Source organism: Ammodytes marinus (assembly GCF_949987685.1).
Source record: "Ammodytes marinus genome assembly, chromosome: 6".
Classification (NCBI taxonomy): domain Eukaryota; kingdom Metazoa; phylum Chordata; class Actinopteri; order Uranoscopiformes; family Ammodytidae; genus Ammodytes; species Ammodytes marinus.
The window spans coordinates 34,317,497-34,338,153 of NC_137235.1; the positions used below are offsets into that span (position 1 = coordinate 34,317,497).

At 43.0% G+C, this 20,657-nt stretch overlaps 1 protein-coding gene across 2 annotated transcripts; it reads left to right on the top strand.

Moving 5' to 3' along the window:
• Positions 1–1,684: 1,684 nt before the first annotated feature.
• Positions 1,685–19,937, top strand: LOC307252161 (very-long-chain enoyl-CoA reductase). 2 transcript variants are annotated; one of them, XM_080029752.1, is made up of 12 exons: positions 1,685–2,219; positions 7,961–8,011; positions 15,147–15,198; positions 15,320–15,364; positions 15,464–15,567; positions 15,915–16,030; positions 17,634–17,739; positions 17,866–17,938; positions 18,054–18,097; positions 18,318–18,375; positions 18,949–19,037; positions 19,268–19,937. In XM_080029752.1, the coding sequence occupies exons 1-12, from the start codon at positions 2,205–2,207 to the stop codon at positions 19,439–19,441; spliced, it is 927 nt and encodes a 308-aa protein (XP_079885878.1). In that variant the 5' UTR covers positions 1,685–2,204; the 3' UTR covers positions 19,442–19,937. The 2 variants fall into 2 exon arrangements, with proteins under 2 accessions (XP_079885878.1, XP_079885877.1); XM_080029751.1 differs by lacking the exon at positions 1,685–2,219 and having other exon boundaries at positions 7,625–8,011.
• Positions 19,938–20,657: the final 720 nt, after the last annotated feature.

Sequence of the window (20,657 nt, forward strand, 5' to 3'; positions counted from 1 at the left end):
CAAATAGAGGAAAATAACATTAAATGACACAGTAATGTTTTGGGCCACCATTTGCTGTCAGTTAAAGCTTGTTATTATCCTTGTTGCGCCATTTTAGGCGCATACACATTCACCCATCTGTTGCTCTGCGCATGCACCGGCAGTGAGACGGGTGCCGGTTTGTAGCGTTGTCTCTTCTGATTGGATATCAGTTTCGGGATCCCAGAAAAGTTTATTTGCCGATTACATGCAGAGCGGGTGACCGAGAGATCGGAGTTATGAAACGTGCACACTGTATAAGTGATCACTGTATGATAAAGAGCGATTTAACACTTATATTAACATAAATAAATCGCTTACTTCACCTTTAAGTTCAACCTGTTTTTCAGTGATGACAGTGTCAAATTTCAAAAATGACTGCAGGTGTCAAAAGCTCTACAGACCCACCCTAACATGTTTTTTTAAGGAGCTCAGAACAATGGGCCTCATTCACCAACAGAGAAATCTCCTAAAACCCAACTCAAAAATGTTTTTTATTATTTGTGATTATTCTCAAGTGCACGCATGGAGGTAAGCTACAGGAAGATCCCGGCTGTGAGTTGCCAATTCTGTGCGCTAGTCCAGCTCAGATAACTCGGTAAGATCCAACCATTTTCACCTCACAGTGGCACACCCCTACCTGGATACAGTGTTAACTGAATTAATTCATACCATCGCATGATTTTTTTTTTGTCATTTTATATCCACTACTGACAATACTTATTATACAACATGTTTGATGTTTACTTCCAGATCCAGAAACTCAATGTTTTCAAATTTCAAATGTATATATTATATTTCCTCCTCACTCTTTTTTTAATGTTATTTGGGGGATGAATGCACATGACAAATGCAAGCAAGATTCAAGATTCAAGATGGTTTTATTGTCAACAATTGCAGAGCAGTCGCTGGCAATGAAATTCTTTAGTCTTGGGTTAGTCTATGGTGCACCTGTAGAAGTTGCAGAGTATCCTTGAGTCCATGTTGAACCTCCGCAGCCTGCGGAGGAAGAAGAGCCGCTGTCTTGCCGTCTTTGTGATGGCGTCGGTGTGGTGAGTCCAGGTCAGGTCCTCGCAGATGTGGACCCCGAGGAACTTGAAGCTGCTGACTCTCTCTACTGTCGTCCCGTTGATGGTGATGTGGGCGTGCCCGGCTCCCTGCTGCTTCCTGTGGTCCACAATCAGCTCCTTAGTTTTGCTGAGGTTGAGATGGAGGTTGTTGTCCTGGCACCAAGATGTCAGGGCTCTCACCTCCTCTCTGTACGCCGTCTCGTCGCCGTCGGTGATCAGGCCGATGACGGTTGTGTCGTCAACAATCTTGATGATGGTGTTGGAGCTGTATGTGGCCACGCAGTCATGTGTGAACAGGGAGTAGAGGAGAGGGCTGAGCACGCAGCCCTGGGGTGCGCCGGTGTTGAGAGTCAGGGTGGATGATGTTGCGCCTCCTATCCGCACTGCCTGGGGTCTGCCTGTCAGGAAGCTCAGGATCCAGTCATAGCCTGCAAATTCCCCATTAGAGACAGTTTTGGCTTTAATAATTTGAGATTATAGACTGAAAACAAACAATGGGCAAATGGCAAACTTTATTTGGACAATAAAATATAATGTTCACATAAATGCATTTAAACGGGACAGAGCAAATATTGAAAGCTGAAATCATGTAATGTGCATTAGTGCGATCACAATTAAATAAGGCAAACAACTGAGGGACCGCTAACATTGGAAAAATTCTGGCTTTTAGCATATAGTATATAAACTTTGGCTTTTAGTCTAGAAATTGTGTAATGAAAAGTCAGATGCAAAATATTTTCTAGTCCGGCATATATAGCCTATCTAGGCTACTAGACTAGACTACTAGTATACCAGAAAAATATATGTTCTCAGTCTCCAGTTGAACCAATACGGATGTGCACAAAGACAGCTCTGCTCTTCAAAGAGAAATAAATCCCAACTCTAGGGAAATCCCATTATGTTACACTAGCAGCGACCTCTATGTTTACTCAAAGCTCATTGGCACCGTCGCTGATCGTGTGGGCGTGCACTTCCGAATACCACCGGTTGTCATTGGCTGAGCCATGGAAGTAGTGCCCGCCTACGGTGGCCTCAGCAGTCGCATATTACTCCGCTGATTGGAGGCAGATCTGTCATTCATCCCGGATATTAAGGAAAGGGCTGCCAACTGCCAAGATGAAGCACTACGAGGTAAGTGGTGTCTATGAAACTCAAAACCCTAAATGGAGCGCTTGCTGGGGCCAGGATTTAATTAATAGGACGCATTCGGATTTTTCCTATGATTTTTCCAAGAGTAAACTCGAGCAAAACAGTCAAATGTATAGCTATAAACGTCAACAGTGAGGACCGCACAGTGCTGCAACACCGCCTGCCACGGGCTGATTGCTGTGACTGGGAGATTTGTGGCCTCTCGTGCATGGATAATAGAGTTTCAATTGGCTAATATCGGGTCTTAAAGTCAATTTGCACCCACCGTCACGACGAGTTGTAGGCATAGGCCTACTCGCGTTATGTATATGTTTGGTCTTCGATATAACAAGCCTCTCGTCTCTGTAAGCTAAACACGGGGCACCTCTGTGTAGGATACTGCTCGGCATCATCTCCATCTGTGGCCGGACTGTCTCATGGCGCTTCTTATCTTGTTATTACCCAATACGCAGGTGAAGAGTCAAGTGCGCAATCTCAGCCCTCTCTGCGAAATAAATACCCTCACGGTTAACGTGTAAATGGTTGTAAAACTTTTCCCCATGCTACTTAACCATTACAGTCTTGCAAGCAATGAAAGGTTCTCACAAATGTGGACACATTGAGATTCCTGTGCACCAAAACCCATCAGACAGGATCTGAAGTAGTCTGACAGAAGCCGACCCAAAGTGGCTGCTCCTGTTCCCCTTCTTTCTGTCGACACGTGTGTGGCTTTTGCATTCTGTGGAGGGGGAGAAACAACAGTCGAATCATGCAAGATAATAGAAATATGGTAATAGAAAAAGCATAGAAGTTGATCGTGTTTTCTCATCACTAAACACATTGAATTGGGAAACATGCCTGAATTTGAGATTTTCATTTGTTTACACTGGCCAAAGTTAAGTATTGGGCCACATCAGTCTGCTCATTTTTTCATGGCCATATTACGATATCACAATCTGAACTCTGTTACTCATGGCCTTGTCCTCTAGCATTTACATTTCTGAAGTATACAAAGGGCACTGTGTGTCACAGGTCACAGAATAAGTCGTAGTAACACCAGCATGTAGGTATAGCGGTGAACTATTTTTTTTTTGTCTATTTGACCAACACAACTTTTCAAAAATTGTGCATTTGTTTCAACATTAATTATGACAGGTATGCCACGTGAAGACAAAAAAACAATGGGAACATTGTTGGGTGTTAACCGACTCACACAATAACAAGCATTGCACACGTCAAAACACCAGTGCAAAGAAACATGCTTCAACACGAGCTCTTTGTTTCTATGCACTGCATTTGTTTATCAAATCAAGTTCAATTTTAAGTTTATGCATTCAGTCATCAGGATGTTCTAACTTCTTTACATTTGGTAAATAATCGAGCAGTTCATTCATTGCTTCATTGCATTTACACCAGATAGCACCAGAGAGCTGCACCACTATCGCAGCCAATCTCTACTGTTAATGCATCGACTTCCCATCAGTGTGTTCAGAAATACTAGTGTTAAACAGCCAGGCTTTCTAGTTTTAAAATAATGGTCTCTTACCTTGGGGTGGGAGCACTAAGAAGTCCCCCTTTGCAGTCAAAGCTTATTCTTCCCTGCTTCACCCGTGCACCGTCCCCCACAGAGTGCATTAGCGGACAGGCTGCCACTGCCAGACACAGGCTTTATATATAGACGAGATGGGGGGAGGTACAGTGGCACTGTGTATGCCTGGCACACAGAAGCCTGAGATGGAGGTATTTCCCAGAAGTCTCAACCCCAGTGTCATGTTTCCTGCCTCAAGTTAAGCATGTTACATACAGTAATAGGGCAACTCAATGAATTCAGTTTAAAAGAAAAAGAACATCTTTCATTCAAAAAAGGTTTTCATAAAAAGCACAAATTCAAGTTATTAAAAGGCCAGTTGCCTTAATGAAATATTGCCATCAGAAACACATACATCACTCCAACTTTGTTGGTGCCTCCAATTTACAATGCCACGGTAAATCAAAGCACAATTTATTTAGCGAATGCAAAGTCCTTTAGCCAAGCAGTTGCCTCTTGCTCTGCTGTATGAAGGGTGACGAGTCCTCCTTCAAGTTTTTGTAGAGGGCATGCTTCAATGATGTGATGCATTGTTTGCAGCTCTCCACAAGCACACTGTGGGGTTGGGCTGCTGCCCCATTTGTGAAGGCTGGCCAAGCAGGGGCCATGTCCAGTCCTGAATCTGTTCAATGTTGTCCACTGCTTCCTTGGGAGATTGGTGCCAGGGACCGGTAGGGTGGGGTCTGACACCAGATGTTGATTTGGGACGTCCTTGGACTCCCATTCCTTTTTCCAAACTGATTGGATGGTGAGATCAGCTGGTGGTGGGTTCTTCCAAATTGGACGTCTAGATGGAAGTCGAGCTGTGGGTGGATTAAAAATGTCCAAAGCACCATGAATGAGCATTAATAATACGGACTACAAGTCCTTTAGATAGTCTCAGGTTATGATTTTCAACGTTAAAAAAAAATATATGTTACGGTTGGGTCTGGAGGACACAGGCGCAGAGACAGTGTGAGTAAAAGAAGATTTATTTTAGGAGAAAACCAGCAGGGTGTTAGGACCGGGATCCGGGGAGGGAAACTGGCTGGCATGGGGGTCCAGGGAGAGAGCAACGGGGCAAGTCCAGGGGGCTGAGTGGAAGCAGGCTAGAGCGGGCAGGCAGGAGGGGTCCGAGGAGTAGTGCTGGAGAGCTAGGGCTGGAGCTGGTGGCTGGAGTCAGGCCGGGAGAACTGTGGCAGAGAAACAGGGGTTAACCAGGAAAAAGTGGAACAGAGCATAGCTGAAAACAAGTGAGCGAGAGAGTGAACTGACTGTGTGAAAAACAGAAGCTACAATCTGGCAGTGTCTGGAAGGTAGGCCCGGGTATAAGTAGCGCAGTTGATGAAGATTGAAGGCAGCTGCGAATGTTGTTAATTGACTCCAGCACACCAGGCTCCACCCCTGCAATTAGCTCAGCACACAAACACAGGTGAAAAGGGAAAACACATATAAGGCCAAGGAGCCCAAACGGGATCATGACAATATATCTCATTTTATGTCAGGTGTATTCAGTACACATGGTCCAGGCCTTGTCAACATTTGAAATTAACACTAAATGCATGCATTTAGGTCCATTTGATATAGCACACATACAATTCCATGGTGCCACTTGTCACTTTATGTCTTTCATTCATTAGGGAAACCGTATCCCGACTGTTTGTCATTACAGAGTGGAAGGGTGGGGGTGGTCTTCACCAAGGGGAATGCCCTAACTAATCCCTCAGAGTCTGGAGTATTATCACCCTTTGGTGGCAGGGAAGCAGTGGCGTGGCGTGGGGATTTTTTTTGAGGAAGCCAAGTGAGACAACACCTTTAATCTACATGTTTATTGGAAGGTGGGGGACAGAAAAGAGCAGGCTACGTCGCAGCTTGTATTTAATGTAACTACAAGAGCTATTATAGCGCCTGGTCACTTTACCAGGCGCTTCGTTTAAGAACTAGGCCAAATGTTCATTATACAACACTACTTAAGACAACCCAGAACAACTTCAGTGGATACCAATGCAAATTAATCAAGGCACAATTAGCAATAAAATAACACAAAACATAACACATAGCTACACGGACAGTAAAGGGAACAGTTAACCCGCGCCGGGAGAAGGTGTGTATTTTACTCACTATTTGTAGAGGAAGGCCATTAGCTGAAGATTGCCGCTACCAGCTAGCCACTCGGTGCGGACATAGTTCTCCTCCCTGAAAGTGCGATAAACTTTCTTTCTCTCCACAGGCATTGGCCTGCCGTCAGCTTAGATTTTTAATGGCTCCTCAATTGGCAGTTTGGTAAAATAATTTTTTACTAAATACTCAAAATCTCCACCCTCCATAACTGTTCTTGCTAATATGATAACAATGCAAACATGCTAATCTCCCGCTATTGTTATTGTTGTTAAATTTCAGTGACGTTGATAATGATGCTTTGATTTGATTGGTGTGAAGCCAAGGGCCGAGTGGCTTCCCTTGGCACCCTCATGACGCCCTCCTGACCAATCACAGGAGGGCAGTGTCAAGACAATAGCCTCACCTGATTGGTCAATCCTTCTTTCTTTTTTTCACCAAGGGATGCCAGCTCGGGCTGGCTTCCTCGCGGACATACAGTGTGCAGTATCGTGTTTCGCCGCGTCTTCAGAATCTAAATGTAAAGGGGCGCTGTTTCGCGCATTGTGAAATGCTCAATGAGAGGAGAAAAATGGGAAAGAAATGACAGCAACACAGCACCAAAGAATTACCGAAACTGTTAATAAAAATGTTTTTATTGGATGACAACTACAGCCTAAAAAACAGGGAAGCCTGGCTTCCCTTGGCCTCCGGGAGAAAACGCCACTGCAGGGAAGGGCATTTTCCCCCCAGTATGTCTTGCTGTCTAGTTTGGCTTTTAAGGTACGCCATGCTGTAGAAGTCGTGTGTGTGTGTGTGTGTGTGTGTGTGTGTGTGTGTGTGTGTGTGTGTGTGTGTGTGTGTGTGTGTGTGTGTGTGTGTGTGTGTGTGTGTGTGTGTGTGTGTGTGTGTGTGTGTGTGTGTGTGTGTGTGTGTGTGTGTGTGTGTGTGTGTGTGTGTGTGTGTGTGTGTGTGTGTGTGTGTGTGTGTGTGTGTGTGTCAGACCCTAAAATGGTTCACTGAGGTGTCGGAACCCATTTTTCAAAGATCTCCAAGCTGGAGGGCGTACACTAAAAGGTCAGTTTTCAGTGATCTGGAATCAGTTTTTCCCCTTTAGTGCTGACGGGACGCCAAATATCAAACACCAATGTGATTTTCTGATCGACAAATATACTATCACGAATAGTCGAATCTCTGGATTGAACGGGCAGATCCGATTCGACCGAGGAAATGTAGAGTCGGGGACAGCCCTAGTGGACAGTTACAGTGCTTTTTAAAAAGGCAAACAGGGAGCCCATGACATCACCACATAAGCGTAGATGGATTGGTTATGCAGAGTTAGCAATAGATATTTATATTTAGCTAGGGAAAGAAAGAGAGGGGGTCCAACTAGAAAAGGGGGGTATGCTGTCTTTCATAATATTTTTTTCTCCATCTCACCACATAGCCGGGGGCTGAGTTGTGTTAGGGCTCATCGGGTGTCCTTTTTTAGGAAGGAGTTATGTTTCAAAACCAAGTCACCGCAGCTCTAAGATATGTGCTGCCGCTCCTCTTCAAGTTTCCTTCATGAGACACGCACAGATGATCTACTGTGGACAGTTTGCCAGGGGGAATGCTGGGCATTCCTGTGTATGCAACTGTGCACACACACATGTGGCATATGCTCGCGCTCCGGTGGTCGGCCAGCAGTTAAATAAAGCAGCGCACCAGAAGTGAAGGAATGAGAAAGGGGCAAACAGGGAGGGAGAGGGAATGACAGAGAGGAAGAAGAGGGAGGGGCCGAGGAGAAAGGGACAGACAGACAGATTTATTTCCACAGCTGACTGCTGCCCCTCTCCTCTATGGTCTTGGGTGGATCTTGGAGGGTTCCAGAGGTGACGAGAGAACTGACGGATAGAGTGAGTGGAAGAAGGGAATAAAGTGAGTGCAGGAGGAGGACCGCAGAGACATGGATACCTTAGCGCTAGAGGCCGCCATCGGTAAAAAGCCAGCGGCCAACGGGGCAGCGGCGGCCCCGGCGGCGACTCCGGCCAAACGCAAACCTGCTAAAAAAGCTAAAAAAGCTGTTGTTTTCTTTGAGGTGGAGATACTGGACGCCAAGACCAAGGACAAGCTCTGCTTCCTGGACAAGGTGAGAACAAATCTCTTTCCTTCCTCTATCTGTTACAGTGTTACAATGAAGTTGAACTAAACTTTTCTAACCTCATATTGCTGTCTGTGCACATTTTATCGTCTGCCTGTATACTAATTGCTACTAAATGGCTTGTTCTATTTTAGAGTAGAAAGTCTGTGTGTATTTTAGGGCTGCAACTAACGATTATTTTGATAATCGATTAATCTGTCGATTATTTTCGATTAGTGTTTTGGTCCGTAAAATGTCAGAAAATGGTGAAAAATGTTGATCAATTTTCCAAAGCCCATGTTGACGTCCTCAAATGTATTGTTATGTCCAAAACACACAAAGATATTTCAGTTTACTGTCATAATAGGATTAAAGAAACCAGAAAATATTCACATTTGAGAAGCTGAAATCAGAGAATTTGGACATTTTTTTTCTCCAAAATTACTCAAAACGATTAATCGATTATCAAAATAGTTGGCGATTATTTTAATAATCGATTAGTAATCGATTCATCGATTAATCGTTGCAGCTCTAGTGTATTTGAGTCAGGCAAACATGTTGTCGAGCTGCCATACAATAGCTGTTGTCCTGGCTGTCAGCCAGCTGTTAGCCAGGACACACACACTGTGTGTCCTGGCTAACAGCACCAGTAACACACCCTTTGACAGGGAAGGGACTCCCTGCCTGGTTCAGTTACCTGGGCAAGGAAGGGGTTTTGGCACATACAGGAGGTAAACAACATATAAATAACTGCAAACTTTTATTTTTATCGTGACTTTGAGAGCTGTTGGTTCAACTCTCTCGCTGCAAATTAATGTTTGATATTTTTTATGTTATATTATTATATACACTCACCGGCCACTTTAATAGGTACAGCAGTTCAATTTCTTCTTAACACATGTAACTAATCAGCCAATCACATGGCAGAAACTCAATGCATTTAGGCATGTAGACCTGGACAGGACAACTTATTGAAGTTAAAACAGAGCAACAGAATGGGGAAGAAAGGGGTTTTAAGTGACATTGAACATGGCAATGTTGAGGGTGCCAGGAGGGCTGGTATGAGTATTTCAGAAACTGCTGATCTACTGTGATTTTCACGCACAATCATCTCTAGGGTTTACAGAGAATGGTCCAAAAAAGGAAAAATATCCAGTGAGCGGTAGTTGTGTGGACCAAAATGCCTTGTTGAAGTCAGAGGTCAGTGGAGGATGGCCAGACTGGTTCGAGATGATAGAAAGACAACAGTAACTCAAATAACCACTCGTTACAACCAGGGTATGCAGAATACCATCTCTGAACACACAACACGTCCAACTTTGAAGCAGATGGGCTACAGCAACAGAAGACCCCACCGGGTGCCACTCCTGTCAGCTAAGAACAGGAAACTGAGGCTACAATTCACACAATTCGATTTCAGTTGCGACATTCACATGGCAGGTTCAGCATATGGCGAAAAACAACATTAATTATGGATTCATCCTGTCGGCACCATCAACCATGCCACGTTCAAAGTCACTTAAACCCCCTTTCTTCCCCATTCTGATGCTTTTTTTTACTTCAGCAAGTTGTCTTGACCACGTCTACATGCCTAAATGTATTGAGTTGCTGTCATGTGATTGGCTCAGTGGCGTAACTTTGATGTTCATATTGGTGTGGACACATTTTGGCGAAACGTCACACAATTTGGCGAAACGCCCTCGCCCCAGACCCAGCATCCAACCGCCAGGGCCGCCGCTCCCTATACGCAGACTGCGTAGGGCACCAAGTTCCTGGGGGGGGGCACCCCAAAAAAAAAAAATTATAATTTTTTTTTTTTTTTATTAAAAAGGAAAAAGAGATGGTCCGGGGGCCCCCCAAAATAGTTTATTTTTTTTGCGCCCTGTGGACGCGAGCTTCTGGGTGTTTATTTTTTTTGGGGGGGTGGGGGGGGGGGGCATCACTGACAATTTCTGCTTAGGGCACCCAAAAGCGTAGCAGCGGCCCTGCCAACCGCTCACTAGTTTATTAACCAAACCAGTTTTATCATGTATCTATGTACAGTTTAGTCAAGAGTTGAGCGGCTATCAATCGTTTTGCACAAAAAAACTTATTATATTTATACATCCTTGGCTGCTTATGTTTCACAGTAGGGCTGTCCCCGACTCGGAATTTCAGTTTACGAGTGAACCGGGGAGTTAGAGTGCAGCTGAAGCGCGAGCGTGCCCGAGCCTCCGCGAGCCGGTGAGAGAGAAACAACACAGAGCCGGTGACGGCTGCAGAGAATGGTGATTCGCGCGAGTAAAAAAGACAAGATCATCGCGGCCTACGGGGGCTTAATTGTTTCCAAGGTGACCTATCTTTACTACAGCACATAGCAGAGCAGAATCAATAGGCATATGTGGTGCGCAATTTGCACAGCGCAAACGTATACATCTGCTTTGGTTTTTTCTTTTGCCATTTCCTCTTTAGTTTTGACCACTCTTCTCAATACATTGAGGGCCCGTACTTAATTACGCTGTAGGACATGTTCCTTTTGAATTGACAGTAACTTAAATGCGAGCCATATGTATAGTTTGTGGTGTTTCAGTTGTTCTAACATTACTAGTTGATACAACAGCATGAGAAAAAACCACAACGTTTGCTAGACCATGACGAGCGTTAAGGTGTCAACACACTGCACACCGCCGCGCGGCGAGTTTACATAGAAAGTCAATGTATTTTGCGCTCCGCCGCGCGAATGGGCGGCGAGCGGTTCACGCGGCGCGAATAGGGCGGCGCGGCCGCCGCAGGAGTTGGAAATATTGAACTTTTTGCCGCGAGCCGCGCCGCGATAGCCAATCAGCGTTGAGCTCCTCCCGACGTCACACACTTCGGGACGACGGACAGAGGAAATTAAGATGGATGAAAACATAATAGTCACAGTTTGCTCCCATACGTTCTGTGAATAGCCTATGTGTCTGTTGCCTGCTGTGTACAGTTATCAGTTTTGCTTTATGAACCAAGTTAGCACCTTAGCTTGGGTAAAGCACCATCAGCACAGCAGACTGGTGCTCTCAGCACCGGTTAGCACCAGCGCCAGCATATCCCTAAAGTAGGAGAAGGCTACTCTGGTCGGGCGGCCGGCGGAGGACACAATATGATCACGCGGCGTGGAACCTGCGATTCGCGCGGCCAACCGCCGCGCCGCCGAGTGCAGTGTGTTGGCACCTTTAATCGCGCGATAAAAAATTGACGCCGTTAAAATGGGTTTGCCGTTAATAACGCGTTAAACTGACAGCACTACTTTTTACATATTAAAAATGCCAACAGAACATCCAAAATACAGCGTTTTTACCATAGACTGTACAAGAGGTTTTTACTCAATTACATCTTTATTCCAAGATCTTCTAGGCAAACAACAATCTATAAAGACAAGGCAACTTTTTAAAATAAAATAATAATAAAATGCGGCGCTGGTTAAAGCCCGAGGCTTCTGAGCCAACAATGAGCCAATGCTACGATACCTTTAAAGTTTAAACACATATGCGCCTCCTAAGATGCTGCCAAAGACTGCATAAGGGCACGGCACGTTTCTCTGAGTGGTAAAGGACCTAACGTTACTTCATCTAATCATCATCTAAAATGTGCAAATTAGTTCCCTGATGAAGGCGAAGTACGAAAGCATAGACGCTAAAGTTAGCCGCTAATGCTAGCGGCGCTAACGTGACACGTTAAACAGGGTCGGATGTAGGCTTCAATGTACAAGTGGTACATAATTCGGTTTGTTTAAGTGTTGTACTTATACAATGTTTCACAATGCTTAATGAACTTAGTTATTTTAGGTTCTAAGTTCTACAACTGTCCGATGCCAAACTTCACCTTGACTTCTTCCTGTTTATGTTTTGCCATCTACGGCAGCTCGCAGGCTTTTGGTTTGAGCATGTTCTTGTAATGTGAAGCGTTAATGTCATGAGGTGAGAGATTTGTCCAGTGTGATTCACTGAAGGACTTAAGTTGTGTTTACAGTTGTGATCTAAGAGTAGGCCTGTCGTATTAGCCACATTTATCAGGTATATGCACAGTAATTTGTACTTGGCCTGTATTTTGTTTTTGGTGTGTGTGAGACGGCTTTAATTTCTTATCGCCAGGTCTGTAAGTCAGTGCTGTTGCATTAGTGGGGTTTAGTATATTGTTGGTATGAGGCCTGGGTGTATAGAGTTGCATTGGCCAAGTTGGTGGTGTTAGTCTGTCAGTTGGGGCAGACTCGGGTTATTAAAGGCAGCTCCTCCAGCCCGTCAACTATAAGGTGCTACCCTTGCTGGATTATAGCATGTCGCCATGTTTCCATGGGGATAGCATGCACAATTCTAACACCTTTTGGAGGGAACCTTTCCCAGACATAGATATGGATCTGGACGGAGGGCCCTTTGGTGGACTGCTTTCCTAAAGTAGGCCAACAGACTGAGTTAGAAATACAACTCAAGTCTTGTATCATGTTTGGGATACACTTCATGATCTGGATACTTAACGAAGTCTCCAGAAGGGGGGAGGGGTTACAGAGAGGGGGTTTCTCGGTGATGTAATCCTGCTGAAAATGGCAAGGACGTCTTAAGTCTACTACAGATGGCCCACACGATCTGGAACAATGATCCCAGAAGATTGTTAATCTGTTCATGACAATATTTCTGAATGTGTTAGAGCATCTGCTGTGAGCAACCAGTAAGGCAATATATACTCTTTGATTTTCACGCTTCCTAAAATGTTATGTAAAAATAAACAGTTTAGGCATTTTTCTGCAAAACATGAGATAATCTAGCCCTACTACAAACCAATCTGAACAGTGCTTACCCGGGTCTGTTTGTTAGATTTCTTGTAGAGTCGTGCCAAACTATTTATATAATGCTAAATAATAACAGAAGTTATCTCGCGGCACTTTACATATTAGGCTTAAATTACACACTTAAATGTATAGACAAAACTGACTGTGAACCTATTCTTTGATAGCCTGGCACCGCCCGCCTACATACTTCCGCTCAATTTTCATTTCCCTTCAGTAGTCAGTCTGGGTGTGCAGTATATTAGTGGGTTCTCTCCAGCCAGATTTCTGCCAGTCCAATCAGCAAACAGAAGGAGTGGCTCAAAAGCCAGCGCATGACTTGCGTCACGACCAAACGTTATGCGATTGGTTGGCAGATCCAGAGTGGCACTGGGCTGATCCAATAGTTTAACTTCAACAGACACCCATCTTCAAGTGAGGGAGCGTTTGTCAATTTAACATGTTTGTGCATTAGTATTTGGTTCACACAGTTACATTAAAGCTAATGAGCTCAACCAGAAGGTGCTCAGCCACAGACCAACACACGTATAGAACAATATGCCTTTATAATGTCTTCTGTAACACTCCACCGATGTTACACCTTGGCTCGTAAAGATGTGCATAAAGTCATACATCTCTCTCAACAGCATCTTAGCTCTCCCAGTCTGGGCCAGCAATATCAGTTGACTGTTAAAGCTGTCGCTGAGCTCATACACGACCGATGTCTGAGGCGCTACAATGATGTAGTGCATGTAAGAACCAGATTGCATGAATCATAAGAAATTGTTTATTTACATTTGTGCAAGTTTTATGTGTTTTTTATAATTCATAATAATTTACAGTTCTTACTATTCACATTTGATAAGTGTATTTACAGCTAAAAGTAATTTTGTAATATTGAATATGTTTAGGCCCAATGCTTTTATTTATTTGAAGATGCTGACATGCGAAGTTTCAGTTTTAAAGACAGCTGCCCTAGGCACGGAGGCATATTATTTCTTTACCGTGTGATCGTGTCACTGTGTATGTTTTTGACCTTTTTTAGTAAATCTTTGAAACCAGATGCAGTATCCCATGTCATTCGTGTCAGACTCAGTTACTGTGCCTACAGCTCGATTGTGGTATTGAAATTAGAAATCGACAGACGGAATGCCACTACAGTGCAGATAGCATTGCAGAGCTTTTTTTCTTACTAATAGGGAGTTTTCTAAAGCATTATTATTCTGTCTGACTGTTGGTTCATTTCTAAGACAAACTTAAATCTATCACTTACACAGAAATGAGGGAAAGGGATGATATTCACCTCTCAAGCATGTTTCAAGTCGCTCCACTCTATTTTTCATAACCTTTTGATTTTAATGGATATTAAAAGTTGCTTAAAAGGTCTGTCTCTCTAAAAAGTTGGTTGACGGTTAAATGCATCAGTCAACCTTTATTTTTGGAGCATATTTGATATGAGATGGGGAATCCTAAACAGCAAAACGCAAACTTAAAGATTAAGTCAGCGACCCTAATGGTGTGGAGAGACAGAGATGAAATGGAGTAGAGAGGGGAATGACATGCAGAGAACGATCTGGGACGGATTCGATCCCAGGTCTGCTGGGAAGAGGACTGAGCCTCTATGGGTGGGGTGACCCGACCACTACACCATGAGTGCCCCTCTTGGCTTGCTCCAGCATTAACTAGTGTAACTGAACATAACTAAGATACATTTTAGCTGGTCAGACTCAGCAGCAATGTACATATACTACTTCCATATGTACGTGACACGTACGTATGTAGCAAATGGGGTGAAACATGTAAAAACAATTTTTCTTTAAGTGTGTAATAATTACGAAGAAAAAAAATAGGTTAAATGAACAGTTTTGATTACGTCTTGCTGAATAATTATATTTTTCAGTCAGACATGCACTTGTTCATGTTTTCTCTCCCAATGCCAATAACCAAACTCAGGGTTGTATTGTAAGGCCTGAACTCAAACAGATGATGCCATTTGTTCAGACAGTGATGGAGTGTTCCTGCGCTGTCATCATGCCTGTTACAACTGTGTGTCCCGATCGGTCTCCATTTGCTCTTTATGTTTCTGTTTGGTTGTTGTTGGTTCATAGCTGGCAGCCTGGCGCAAGGTCGTACACTTTGGCTGTTGGCCCTCTGGTCATCTATGTGTGTGTGTCTCTGTGTGCGTGCGCCATGACTCTTTGAAACCCCAATACCAGCTGTTAAATAGCGGACATCCATGGGGTGTTTGGGCACAGCCAGAGCTAAATTTATCCCTAATCACCTTCGTGAATGTAAAACAGGGTTGTTATCTGTCCCTTTTGTGCGTGTGTGTTTCTCTCCACTTATTTATTGTGGTGTTCTTTGTAGGTGGAGCCAAATGCCACTATCGGGGAGATCAAGTCTATGTTCCACAAGAGCCGTGAGTGTCATCTCTCTCCAGGCGATCATAAACCTGACTTAACATCACACGGAACACCCAGAAATACTCACTTTACGTCATGCCTTGAGATGTGTGTGAAGTATTTATCTGTCTGTTTCAGATCCTCAGTGGTACCCAGCAAGACAGTCCATCCGCCTCGATGCCAGTGAGTCAGCCAAAGCGCTATTGTCCATCAAAACAAGGTATTTTGGTATTTATTTTCAACTCATAATTTACCAAATGCGTGTGTGTCTGTGCGTTTCAGAGGGGAAGTCTCTGAAGGACGATGATGTTCTGCAGCATCTCCCTGTGGGAACCACGGCAACCTTCTACTTCAGAGACCTGGGAGCCCAGATCAGCTGGGTCACTGTGAGTACAACAACACTTTGCTCTGTGACAGACGGGCCCAGCAGTGGGATGGGATCAAGCAGAGCTATATTGAGACTTTCCGCTGGGTGGTGTGTGTGTGTGTGTGTGTGTGTGTGTGTGTGTGTGTGTGTGTGTGTGTGTGTGTGTGTGTGTGTGTGTGTGTGTGTGTGTGTGTGTGTGTGTGTGTGTGTGTGTGTGTGTGTGTGTGTGTGTGTGTGTGTGTGTGTGTGTGTGTGTGTGTGTGTGTGTTTAGTGCAGGGAAGTTCCCTCAACTTTATAATATATAAATAGCATGACAATACATAATAATGCTCCTTTCTCATCTTATCCTAATTTGTTTTTTTTAGGTCTTTCTGACGGAGTATGCTGGCCCTCTGGTCATCTATCTGATGTTCTACTTCAGGGTTCCTTTTATCTACGCACCCAAATATGACTTTACCACCAGTAAACACTGGGTTGTACAGTGAGTGTCTCCAACAGAAATACACACAAGCATTTGAAATTCCGTCATATAGTTAAATTAAGATAAGACACTTTATTGTCCCTTTCCTTATACAGTATGAAATGGAAATTTGCCTTTAGCACAAAACAAATAGTTATAGAATATTATAATATAAAATGTCCCTACTGGTTTAGTGAGCTCATCCTTCAGCTATCACTCTTTCCCTCATTCAACTACAAACTAGATTAGAATCTAGATACTACAGTGATATTTTCACTTGATGCAAAAGAAGAAAAAAATACATTTTGATTGGGCTTACTTGTGATTATCATTGGACATATGGCATATCAGAATTTTTGGATTCTGTCATTACTGCTGTATGTGTATACTGCATATGTTATATGTATGTGTGTGTGTATATATATAGCTGCATATGCGTATAACTGCTGTTTGCATTGTTTGGACCCACCTACATTTAGTTGCATACTCAGTACTCAGTTTACTGTGCAATGACAATAAAGTTAATCTAATCTAAATGGGTTAGAGCACAAAGTGTCACCTTACACAGGGTCACAAGGGAAAAAGATCGATTCAAGAATGCTTAAGGGAGGTGTATGTTTGGCTTCAAGCAGGAAAGAGTGAATTTAGAATTACTAGAATTATGAACAATGACACTGTTTAAGAAAAAAATTAAACGAGGAGAAGTGCATTGAAAATAAGTTGGAATATTCTTACTTAAAAATAAATAAGTAACCGTAGTTTCAAATAAATCAATGCTGTGAAATAAAAAAAATTGCAATAATAACCTGTGAAAGTATAAAGTAGAATGTAATGCTAAAAGGCTCGCTGTTTCCAGACTTAAAACTAAGCTAAGGCTGCTGGCATTGAACTCACTTCACTTGTGTCCTGTTCTTATGTCACTCTCAGCAAGAAAGCCAAGAAGCCTGTTCCCCCAAAATGTCAGAACTCTTTTACTTTAAGTCAGTGCTTCCCAAATGGTGGGTGTGTGTGTGGGGGGGGGGGGGGGGGGGAGGGGCGGGCTGCCTTGATTTCCAACTGATTTTTATTTTTTTTTTAAGTGCTAGCAAGCGCGATGTGTGCTTGTGTATGGTCATACACGAAAGGCCGCGATTTGCAGTAAATAAATGCCCACATGTGTCTCCAAGTGGCTATTTAAACTATGTTTACAGTTTTATTTTTTTTTAATGAAATGCAAACTTCAGTGAATCATTTGCTCTTGTTTCTCTGTCCTGAGATTCACACAGACTGAGCAGTCTTGTTTAAATGTTACAAATTGAGCTAATAAACTGAACTTTGAATTTTTTTGCTGCAGAAGTTATCTCAGCTATTTTTTGTTATCTAATTTGATAATAAGGTGATTGTATGCAGAATGCTCGTGCCAGAAACTCATACAGTGGTTTTGTACAGATAATAATATATAGATATAATAATAATAAATAAATATTAGCAGGTTCTCAATAGTATTAAAATAAAAATAATTGAGAACCACTGCTTTAAGTCATGCTAGATTGACTTCATTGTAGAATAGTATTGTACAGTACAGTACCTGCACCCTCGTTATAATAACTAGTCAACCTAACCCAACTGCCTGTGCTCTTTCCAGCCTTGCGTGTATGTGTCACTCTTTCCACTACTGCAAGAGGCTGTTAGAGACGCTGTTTGTCCACCGCTTCTCGCATGGAACAATGCCGTTACGCAACATTTTTAAGGTGAGATACTTTCTCCCACTCAAACTATCGCGTGTCCTTCATTAATATGTATAGAGGTGAATCAATGATCCGTATACGATTTGAAAAAAACACTGTTAAATGTTCCTGTCACATTCTTCGTTTCAGAACTGTACCTACTACTGGGGCTTTGCAGCATGGATGGCCTACTACATCAACCACCCGCTGTACACACCACCCAGTGAGCATGCAATGCACCCTACCAAGTCCATACACTCAACACACATATATACTGTAAACCAATGTGCCATGAACTCCTTCTCACCATCACCCATGTGATCTGTGTCTTTTTGCAGTGTACGGGGAGCAACAAATCAGACTGGCCCTCATCATATTTTTGGTAAGGATAACTCTACCACTCACACTTTGTCCTGTATTTTATCATTCCTTTGATTTAACATGACTGAAAAATGCACAAAAACAAGTAACGTGCACAATTTAAATAGCTTTTTTTGTTGTGTTTTTGTGTAACTTATCTATCTCTTTTCTTATACTCCAAAGTGTGCAATGAGAGCGCATGCATACACATTTAATCATTGTGGGACTGGTTTCTTTCTTAGTTCTGTCAGATTGGCAACTTTTCCATCCACATTGCCCTGCGGAACCTCCGTCCACCAGGTACAAACACCTGTCAATCACTCACTCAAGCACGCACACAACTGCACTGTCCTCTTCTTTAGAAAAAAACAGTAATGCATATTTGACATTTCTTTGTATTGAAAAATGTCCATGGTCATGGCTCTTATAACAAGGAAACACGGCATATTATCTTTAAAATGATGTTGTATACAGATATGTTTTGAGTGCCTTTTTTAGTTTAAGCCTCTAAAAACACAATTTCACATTTTAGATATTCCCCTGTAACATTAAATATTGACAAAGCAAGCTATATGGTTAGTGTGTCATAAATAGAAATTCTGAAACACATGCTTCTCAACCATGCTATGTAGATTATGTTGCTCCACCATGTTGCAAACCAGTGAGTAGGGGGAACAGAAACCTCTTATGCCAAATAAAAAACCTCATACATTGTCGGAAACATTTTGTGTTCATGTTGGAAACGGTTACATTGGAATATCATTATTCAGTATGTGGACTTTGGATCAGATATCAACAAAAGAACGAGCAGCAATTACACACACACACACACACTTCCTCTGACATTCCTTTTCTTTTGCTACTTGTATCCAGGCTCTAAGACCAGGAAGATTCCCTATCCAACTAAGAACCCATTCACCTGGATCTTCCTGTTGGTCTCCTGCCCCAACTACACCTATGAGGTAATATTCATCAAATGATGGCAGATGAGTTTCTCTCTGTGAACGTGGCATCATTGCTTGAAAATATAGTGGGGAATCATCAAATTTTAAATCAAAAACAGTTTTATCCTCTGATGATATGATCCCATGTTTAGCTTCTTTCATTGCATTTATGTACCTTACCTTTTTTCTTTGCTTTGAAAGCACCCTGAAAGTTATTAAGTAAAACTTGCCCCTTGCTCCTCTTGCAGTTGGGCTCCTGGTTTGGCTTCACGCTGATGACCCAGTGTGCGCCGGTGGCCTTCTTCTGCCTGGTGGGCTTCATCCAGATGACCGTGTGGGCCAAGGGGAAGCACCGCAGCTACCTGAAGGAGTTCAGGGACTACCCTCCCCTCCGCTCACCTATCCTGCCCTTTGTCCTGTAGTAGAGGACTGCTTGAGCGCTCCCTCACCCTCCCTGCTTTCAGCTCTCCTCGTGTGAAGGAGTCAAGTACATCCCCCTAACGCTACCTGGGGAGGGTGCCTTCCCTTTTCCCACCCTCCAAAAAAAAAATCTACACTGGAACCTAGTAGACTGACTGATTAAAGGGAGCTAACCCCGCCCCACATCCCCTTCCAGTCTGCAATCCCTGTCATGTCGAGTGAAAATGTAAAACGCTACACTTGCTCTGCTTTTTTTATTGTCCAAAAACTCTCCCCCTCCTTATTGGTTAATGAACTCATGTGCGTCTTCACCTTTATGCTGTTTCAGTGTATAATTGTAAAGAGGTCTAACCGTTCTTGTATCATCTCATACTGTTTTGGGGCTGAATCTGTATCTTAAAACTGTTCAGTTTTGATATCCCTTCATCTTAATTTGAAACCATCACAGAATTTAATTTAGTTGATGGCTCAAGTAATTTATTAAAAAAAAAAGGTTAACCAAAAAGTCATTGCCTTGTTTACTTGTGTGTTATTGTAACTGTAGAGGCTTCCCATTAGCCACTAGGCTGCATGTCGTTTGGTGCCTATAGCCATACAGATTCAGTTAACAACTTACGAATGTCGACTCGTTTCTTTAGTGTTTTATGATGCTTCGTTTATTCGCTTAAAGCTCCCATATTATACACTTTTCGGTTCTATTATACACCATATTATATGGTCTTAGTGGTCCCTAATACGTTTTTCTTCAATTGTTTGCTGAAAAAAACTTTCAGATAATTTATTGTACTATGCTGATGTTCAGCTAATCTCACAATGGCCTATTTTTTTAAAAAGAGCTGCAGCTACCCTCGTAAATATACAATCTTTGAGCTCCCCCCGCCCCCTGTCCGGAAGCGAAGCCAGATACGCCTCGCCCTCTGTCTGTTTGTAAACAATGATGACGTATAGCCTGTTAGCACAGTTAGGTTTAGCCTACCCATGAGAAGAACCAAGTCTAGTGCTAGTAACGCACTTTGAACAGTTTGACATGACCTATCCTCGTCTACATGAAAGACTATGTTCATACAGACGCACTGACAGCCACACGCTAATGGAAACGGCATGTTCACAATAAAAATGCTGCAAAAGATAGTGGCTACTGCGAAGCTAGCTCGGGAGCTAGCTGCTAACAATACCACTAAAATCAGTGAAAAAATTATCTTCAAAGTCAGACTTCTT

What these genes read in the sequence shown, in the direction of transcription:
- LOC307252161 (XM_080029751.1), top strand. Translation starts at nt 7,829, where the DNA reads ATGGATACCTTAGCGCTAGAGGCCGCCATCGGTAAAAAGCCAGCGGCC. An exon ending in CGTTACGCAACATTTTTAAG is followed by an intron (nt 17,740 to 17,865) that starts GTGAGATACTTT and finishes TCTTCGTTTCAG; the next exon opens with AACTGTACCTACTACTGGGG. An exon ending in TGGCCCTCATCATATTTTTG is followed by an intron (nt 18,098 to 18,317) that starts GTAAGGATAACT and finishes TTTCTTTCTTAG; the next exon opens with TTCTGTCAGATTGGCAACTT.